This window comes from Rhagoletis pomonella, unplaced genomic scaffold (genome assembly GCF_013731165.1).
Source record: "Rhagoletis pomonella isolate Grant_MI unplaced genomic scaffold, Rhpom_1.0 Rhpom_scaffold_00003, whole genome shotgun sequence".
Taxonomy (NCBI): Eukaryota; Metazoa; Arthropoda; class Insecta; order Diptera; family Tephritidae; genus Rhagoletis; species Rhagoletis pomonella.
Genome location: NW_023458557.1, coordinates 54,340,119 through 54,349,852, shown reverse-complemented (window position 1 = coordinate 54,349,852; position 9,734 = coordinate 54,340,119). Strand labels below are relative to the sequence as shown.

Here is a 9,734-nt window from a genome sequence, read left to right as displayed (position 1 = left end):
TTGCTTTATATCGTTTGACAAAAAGTTTCGCAGGCTGAGCGTTTTGCAGCTCTGATAGCATATTTAAACCTTCAAGAGTTACGGCCGTGTCCTCGAATCTAACATCGCCAAACCAAGCATATGCTTTCTAGCTCATTACGTCATTATCCAATGGCCATAGTTTCTGAAGGAAAAATCGTAAAGCACCTCTCGAAGGTGCATTTTGAAGGGTAAGAATAGTACTAAATCGTATAGAGCAAACAAAAGTGGAAATTAAAGCCGTTTTTCGTGTACTAAACCCCAATATCTTGTCGCAGTTGTAAGCTCGAGCTCGAGTTCGACAGCTGCGCAGCAACGGAAACTTTCAAATCTGTATTCATAATTATCATGTTCTTAATTTCTTTTGATTATATGTCAAATCGCAAGTCTACTGAATTTGCATAAAACAGACTACAAGCCATTTAAGAACCTAATTATAATCTACACCTATATTACACAGGTAACGTAACAGTTTTTTTCTGTAACATAACAGTCCAACTATTTTTCGCAAATATTATCCACAAAATTAATTTTATTTGTTCAATAAAGAACTTAGCTAAGAAACTGTGTACCAACTTTGGAAAACATTATATAAGGAGGGCAGACTTTTTCGATAATATAAAGCAGCCTTTAAAGTACTTCCAAAAATTGTAATGTAAGAGTCCTCTGTTGAAATGTTCATAACTCCTAAACAACAGGAAATACTATATATTTTAGGTAGATATTAAATATTATTTATCCACATACTTATGCTTTCAGATGCAAGGAGAAAAACTCTATGAAAGTTGTATTTTAGCGATTTTCCGCGGTATTTGAAAAGCACTGTGAGCCAAAATGTAAAAAAAATTGTAACAGTCTGCGATTTGGGCCATATGTTTATTTTCTTTAATTTATAGTCAGAAACAATCAGCACGAATCGGAATAAACGGTATCGGTCATATCTAACTATAGCACGTCATTTCAAAGAGACATTGTTTGCCACTTATCTTTATTTTTTAATTTTTAAGAAGCCCATATAAACCCAAGTTTAAAACTTTGTAGAAAACTACAAAAAAAATTAACAAATTTTCACCCAAATTTCAAATTTCTTTCTCAGAACTGTTAGATTTTTTTTTAGGTATACAGTTTTATAGGATTGTTTATACCGAAAAAATTGTATGCCTTTTTTATTTTAAAGTCAAAATATATTTAGAGGTCGCTCAAAGGGCTCAAAGCTTCCCATGTATTTTATATGGAAAAAAACGCATTTTCGCAGAAATAATATAGAATTTTTAAAAATCAATGTTTTTCAATCGGAAAGCTTTGTTTCTCTGCAGAAGATTCTCAGTAATAATTCCCAATTGTTTATTTAGCCATTTTTTCATAGTAACTATAAATTATAGGTTCACCAAGAACCCAGAAAACCCCCGAAAAATGCAATGAAGGGACCAATAAAAAATCGTTAGTACTAAAAAATAGTTAAACCAACAATTGCGTATTATTATTGAAAGTCTCCTGAAGAGAACCAAAGTTTTCTGATCAAAAAATATTGATTTTACTGAAGTCTATTCCATTTCTACTAAAAGTGTTTTTTTCCCCATCACAGCGAACGGCAGTGCGCGAGTTAACGACGGTTATACATACACTACATACATAGCTAACATGCCTGGTCACATACATTACATATATACATAAACTATAATGTACAAATAAACATGTTTGTCTCATAAGTAACAAAAGAATATGATAACACGAAAACACGTAAACAACCTACTGATATACTATAACATGTTTGTCTCATAAGTAACAAAAGAATATGATAACATTGTAAACAACCTTCAATAACAAATTTAATCACTAAACCAATAACAGACACCATTTATCATCAGTAGTAGAAATGGTATAAATAGATGTAAGCATAAACATGTAAGGAGTTCGAGATTATACGAATTCAAATAAAGAGCTCTTGCTCAAAAAAATATAAAACTATTTTTTTTATAACTTTCCTGACTTGAGTATTAAACTGGTGGCTCAACCGGTCTTAAAAGCCATTTTCTAATCCTGTAATGTTACAAAGGATAAGGAAAAATATAAAATCCCACGGGAAGTAAGACTTCCAGCACTACATATTTGAAAAAAGTGCTTAAATAATTAATATAAACACAAACAACACAGGATTCAAAACAAGTGAATCGAAAAGTGAATCAAAAAAGTGAAACACAAAGGTGAAACTGGATACCTTACGTAAATTAAAAACAATAAAAAAAACAAAAACTTACGACGACAACAGAAACTAGAAAACCCAATAAAAATGGAGGAACAACTAGCTCAACTACACGCAAACATGGCTGCATTGGTAAATCAGATCCAACAACAACAGGCGGACTTCACAGAGAGAGTAGCTCGGCTAGAGCAACAAAACGCTCCACACGAAGTGGTACTACACGACGAAGTCAAACTTAACATCAGCGACCCAAGGGATATAGACCTTGAATTGTTCAAATCTCTACCAAAATTCGATGGAGATAAAGAGCAATACCGATCATGGAGATCACAAGTTTGGACCTTCATGGAAGCGATAAAGAACTTCCAATACCATCCAAAATATTACAGCGCCCTGGGAATCATACGAACAAAGATTACAGGACCAGCTGCGAATATATTAACAAATCACGACACCAAATTAAATTTTTATTCAATCATCAACCGACTTGACTATACTTATGCTGACCAACGCCCACTATATGTCCTCCTGGACCAAATGAAAAAAATCTCACAAGGAAGAAAAACTCTCGCAGAATTCCACGGTGAAGTATCTAAGGCACTTAATTTAGCCTTAGCCAAAATCGAAATGTCCAGTGATGACAACAACGAAGGTATGAAAACTTACGCCAACCAAGAGGCAGTAAGAACGTTCATCCTTGGCCTAAATTCAAAATATACCAGCGGTACACTGTATAGCCATAATCCAACAAATTTGGAATCAGCATACGCGACAGCCAGTACCATATCACACGATAACGTAAATGAAGAATTCGAAACACAGAACGTACAACCCAGATTCCAGCATCATAGGCAAAATCGGAGCACCTACTCACAACCACATCGTGAAGAGAGGTACTATAAGCCAAACATCAGAATTCAAAGAAACGACTACCAGCAACGAGGAGACCATCAACAAAGAAGCTTCTTCAATCAACAAAGACAACCTGCACCTATTCCAATGGACGTGGACCACTCTAGACAATATGTCCCAACAAGTAGACGCAATAATGCCGTAAGTCACAATAATAATATACCTAACAATATATATAAGAGAGATAGGACATTCAGTCATAATAACGTAACTACTCCACAAAATAAGTCACAAAGAATAAATCAAGTAAATAGAGAAGATCTAGAGTCAGTAGATTTTTCAAATTACGAAGAACAATTCGAAGCAGGCAGTACTTTTTTAGGCGAATAAACGGGCTGCCTTGCTTACAAACAAAATGCGGCCTAACCGGCACGCCCGTTACCTTATTAGTTGACACTGGCTCCACTAACAATTACATAAATATAAATTGCAATATAGGAAAATCGATAAAAATAAAACCATTTAAAACCAAAACCTTACATGGTCACTCAATTATGAATTCTAAAAAAATAATAACGATGTACGGACATCATTTAACTTTCTATGAAATTAAAGAATTAAACGACTTTGACATGATACTCGGAGAACAGGGACTACGCCAAATAAAGGCGGAAATCAGTTTATTTGATTATAGTTTAAAATATCAAAGAAAAAAGGCCCTAAAAGTAGAAACCAAGATTAATTATACTATTAACAATAAAAAATTTAAAGATCAAGTCGATGAACTTAATCCCATATGGACAAAAAAATATCCATATCCCATGTCTGATCACGACTTTGACAGGAAAGAAATTGAGAAACTTTTAAATAACGGTATAATACAGCCAAGCAAGAGCCCATATAACTCACCTATATGGACTGTTCCAAAAAAGGGCACCGATGACCAAGGCAAGCCCAAGCGAAGAATGGTTGTTGACTTTCAAAAGATTAATTCTCATACGATTACTGACAGATATCTAATTCCAGATGTTAATATGACAATACAAAACCTAGGAAAAGCAAAGATTTTTTCCACACTAGATTTAGAATCAGGGTTTCATCAGATACTAATTAAAGAATCTGATCGAGAAAAGACAGCATTCTCTGTCAACGGCGCGAAGTATGAATTTATCAGAATGCCATTCGGATTAAAGAATGCACCCTCAATCTTTCAACGATGCGTTGATGACATATTAAGATAATATATTGGAAAGTTTGCGTATGTTTATATTGATGATGTGTTAATTTATTCATCTACAGCAGAAGAACATATGGAACACATACGGATTATAATTAATGCACTTCGCAATGCTAACATGAGAATTTCTGACGAAAAGTCACATTTTTTCCAAGACTCAGTAGAATACCTAGGACATATTATAAAACACAATAGAATTACCGTAGATCCAAAAAAAAGTTGAAACTATAAAGAACTACCCACAACCAAAAAATTTAAAAGAATTGAGATCTTTCTTAGGACTTGCTAGTTACTATTGGAAGTTTATAAAAGATTTTGCTAAAATCACGAAACCCTTAACAATTCATTTGAAAGGAGAATTAGGAATTGTAACTAAAAATCAAAGTGCCAAAGTATCAATACGCTTAGACGCAGCAGCAGTAGAAGCCATGGAAAAAATAAAAAACGCTTTACAAGAACAAGTTGAACTTTTCCAACCAGATTTCTCTAAACCATTTAGCTTAACAACTGATGCTAGCAATTTTGCCATCGGAGCAGTCTTATCTCAAAATCGCCACCCAATCGCATTCATCTCACGCACACTAAATGAAACAGAGCAAAACTATAGTACAAATGAGAAAGAGTTACTAGCAATCGTTTGGTCTTTACAAAAACTTAGAAACTATTTGTACGGTGTAGCAAACCTAACAATTTACACAGATCACCAATCCTTAATTTTTTCGATTTCCGAAAAAAACCCAAATGCAAAGCTAAAACGTTGGAAAAATCTAATTGAAGAATACGGTGCCAAACTAGTTTATAAACCTGGACACCAGAACGTTGTTGCAGACGCACTTTCCCGACAACAAGTCAACAACACAACAGATTGTTCAGACCATTCACAACAAAGCTCTCCAAATGAAATTATGAAAAAAGTTAAACAACCACTAAACTCTTTTAAAAATCAAATAATTATTTTACAAGATAATGAAAGAAACGAAATCCTTAATCAAACAACATTTCCTGGTCAATCTAGATACACAATATTTTTTAAAGATACTCCAGATTTGCCCTCCAAATTAAAAAATGTAATTAAACCATAACTCACTAATGCGATAAAAATAGACGAAGAAATACTATTTCACTTAAAAAAAGAAATAACTTCCACATTCCCAAATTGCACCCTGGTACTAGCCCAAAATCAGCTAATTGACGTAACTTCCTTAAATGAGCAAAGTGAAATCGTCAAACAGACACATAAACGTGCACATAGAAATTACAAAAATAACACACAAGAAATATTGTTGACCCACTACTGGCCCAACATTAAAGAGAGGTGCAGAAATGAAGCAGTAGATTGTGAAATATGTTTACAGCACAAATATGAAAGACAACCAAACAAACAACCTATAGGAAAAACCCCAATACCAACACGAGTAGGAGAATACATACAGATGGACATATTCCATATCAATAACATGCAGTATCTTAGCTCCATAGATAGATACTCCAAATATTGTTTCCTACGAAAACTAAACACAAAAACAAACTGTCACGAATACATAGAAGAAGTACTCACGCAAGTTTACCCAAATGCTAAATATCTCATGACTGATAACGAGAGTACATTTAACGGACACATAGCGAAATTTTTGTACAACCGGCTACAAATAACGCACTCCGTCACGCCTGTACATCATTCAACATCAAACGCTCAAGTTGAACGATTACACAGTGTACGAACTCTGTCAAACCTTAGCTGCAGAAAATAAAACAGCTCCCGCCGTCGAATTATTCAACGCAGTTCGCCAATACAACAGGACAATTCACTCCTCCACAGGATATAAGCCCGAAGACGTGTTCTTTAATCGTGATAAATACCCTGATATCAAAGACACACTTGAAGATAAACAAGCAAAACTACTCCAACATCACAATAAGAACAGGAAAAGCATAACTTACAAACCAGGTGACCTAATTTACAGCCGAACCGATCGCCGTAACAAACTCGCTACAAAATATAATAAGCATAAGGTGAAAGAAGATCGTGGGGACACAATCCTAACAACTAGGGGGAAAATAATACACAAAGATAGCATAAGAAAAAATTGCATACCATGCAACAAACAGGATTCTTAAATTTAATAATAATAACCTGCGGGTTATGCGATGAAATCACCGATTTGACTGGTAAGAAATACGTACTCACTGAACTAGATTCCGTGTATATTTATGAGACTTCATCCTATCTTTACCATGTATCGAATCTATCTATAATATTAGCTCCATATGAAAAAATAGTGAGAACTAGATATGATTCAATTCAAACTGAAGGAAAAAATATAATAATTGATAAAATAGAAACTCTGAAGACACAGTTAATACCATCCGAGTATCGTGCCAAACGCGCCCTTAATTTTTTAGGCTCAGTATTAAAATTTGTTACAGGAATACCAGATCACGATGATCTAGTTGAAATTAAAACAGGACTTAATCAACTTCTCGAAAATAATAATCAACAAAGGACAATAAATTCTCGATTTGAAAAAATCTTAGCAACCCTAGATCCACAATCTATTTTTGATAATTCAATACTTACGGAAATATACAGTGAACTATTAACTATTACAAATACCATTAACTTCGCAAAAACAGGAAATTTCTTCTCTGGAACACTTAATATCAGAGATGTAGAAGAAGTAACAAAAAACGAAGTATATGATATTCCAATAATAAATATACTAGAATATTCTGATATCCACATATGTACCTTTCATGATGCTATTATAACAATCTACAAATATCCTGTAATAAGAAATAAATGTAAAATGTATAATCTAACCCCATTAGCCTTTAAATATGGAAAATATCAACTTAACAACAAAATAGCTTTATGTAATAATACATTCAACAACTTATCAAAATGTAAAAACTATGTAGGCACACATATTTGTAAAAAAGAACCAAAGGATAATTGTACTATTCCTTTATTATTAAAACAAAGTGCTCACTGTAATATTATCCAAGAAAATAACATTCCCTTACAAATATTAGATAATGGTAACATTATTATAGACTATGAACACATATGGAACGGACTCAAAGTAAACGGTCCACATTTAATCCAATTCAATTTTAATACAACTATTGATAATAAAACTTATATTAACCATAAACAGGAAATAAAAAATGTAATACATGCCCATCAAAACGAAAAAGTTAATATATTGAAAATTTTAAACTCCGAATCAGATTATAAATTTACCAATATACAATAAATGTATAAATTAGTGATTCCAATTGAAGAAAATCCTTGGAAATTTACTTTATATTTAACCATAATAATAATTATACTAATTCTACTTATATACTTAATTATAAGATTACATACATATCGACAACTACAATTAAGCACCAAACGTCGAAGAAACTTCGAATTAGCTTACCTAACCGAATTACAAAGATGTCAAAACCTAAGCCCTTCGAAATGAGGACATTTCATTTTTAACACCGGGGAGAGGTAACGACGTTAATACATACACTACATACATAGCTAACATGCCTGGTCACATACATTACATATATACATAAACTATAATGTACAAATAAACATGTTTGTCTCATAAGTAACAAAAGAATATGATAACACGAAAACACGTAAACAATCTACTGATAAACTATAACATGTTTGTCTCATAAGTAACAAAAGAATATGATAACATTGTAAACAACCTTCAATAACAAATTTAATCACTAAACCAATAACAAACCCCATTTATCATCAGTAGTAGAAATGGTATAAATAGATGTAAGCATAAACATGTAAGGAGTTCGAGATTATACGAATTCAAATAAAGAGCTCTTGCTCAGAAAAATATAAAAACATTTTTTTTTATAACTTTCCTGACTTGAGTATTAAACTCGCGCGAGTGGCGAAAGCAGCCACACACGGTGGGCAGGAAGCAAAGATAGGTTGTATAAAAATGTCGACAAAAACTGAAAGCAGGGTTGTATTTGTTGATATTTTTAGGTTAAGAATCCCTTTGAATTGAAATCCTAGCTGCTCCTGTTTTAAAGATATCCACATTTTACATAGTTATGATAGGACCGACTTTTGCGAAAGAGAAAAACATCCTTGTGAATTAAATATTCAACAATGTATGTGTGAGTAAATGTGTGTATATATATTATGTGAAAATATAAGTTTATGTAAGTTTTTAGCCGGTTTCAATCGTTTCCAAGGCGCACCACGTAGAGGCAACTTACTTTGCACCTCTTTGTTCTTTTTTTGGTTTTTTTGGTTTTATTTTTTTATATTTTTTTCTTGCTTTATTTTTTTATATTTGTTTTTTGTTTCCTTTTATTTTTTTTGTTGGCTTACCATATAATATAGTCACGCATTTTAGTATTTAAATATTTTATTATTTAGTTAAGTTTTTATATATGCTGGAATGAAAATGTCATTACAGTTTTCTTCAGGCGACTCACAAAAGTTGGTTTATCAATCATATTTATTTTGAATCTATCCCAGAATTTAATGAATTCCCTATGAACTGACTTCCCGGCCTGCTCGGACCATAATCCTAAACCATCGTTATTCAAGAATGAAATAGATTGCTTTAAATGTTTAAGGATAAAATGGATTTTGACAGTTTGAGAAATTCCAGTACTTTTCAAAGCTGTGCGGAGTTCGTTAAGATTTTTATCAAAATTACTAAGATCCGCTTGTTTTGCGGAAAACCATGTATTCACGATTTTGCTCATGGCTTTGAACGAGGCAATATATTTGGTATTGTTTTTACTGAGAGTTTCTTCCATACAAACTATGTTCGACATTTTTTTGTATGTGGAAGACACTGTAAGCAAAAAATAAATAATTGCAAAAAATCAACGAAATTTTCTGGTAACTTCAGACTTGCACTTTACTAATTGGCTCAAAAGCTACATTTTAAACATTTTTCTAAAAGATCTGATTAGAAATTGTGATCAGATGAAAGTGTCTCCGAGCCAATAATTTTGTACGGCACGGTACTTATAAGTAATCTAGGTTTCACGAAAAAAAAAAACAAATACAAGGTAACATTAAAATATCAGTCATTTGTTTCGTTGCTGTGAGCTTGTTTCAAAACTTCTGGTTTTTGCTATAATTGTAAAACTCTGTGCATGTCATTTTAACGTATTTAGGTACATACTTATATTAATCATCAACTATTGCTTATGCAAAACGTGCTACATTTAAAAAAAAAATCGCATATGAAAGAGCACCAACCCAACTCGTAATAATTTAAGTATACAAATTTTAGTATTTAGTATAGAAATATTCAATTGAAATACGCCAATATTAAAATGAAGCGCTTTGCACTTAACGGATGCTTTTTCATAATTAAGTTAAAAAAAATTTATTTAAATTCCATGCTGTCTGTAATGGGATTTGAACCCTGACGC

At 32.6% G+C, this 9,734-nt stretch overlaps 1 protein-coding gene across 1 annotated transcript in view; it reads left to right on the top strand.

Annotated features, from left to right (window-relative positions):
* The first annotated feature begins 2,308 nt into the window (after positions 1–2,308).
* LOC118736301 (myb-like protein I) overlaps positions 2,309–9,734 on the top strand; it is a 56,207-nt gene continuing 48,781 nt past the window's right edge. The window contains exon 1 of the mRNA XM_036466399.1: positions 2,309–3,114. Coding sequence (XP_036322292.1) covers positions 2,309–3,114 — 806 coding nt within the window. The remainder of the gene's footprint in view (positions 3,115–9,734) is intronic.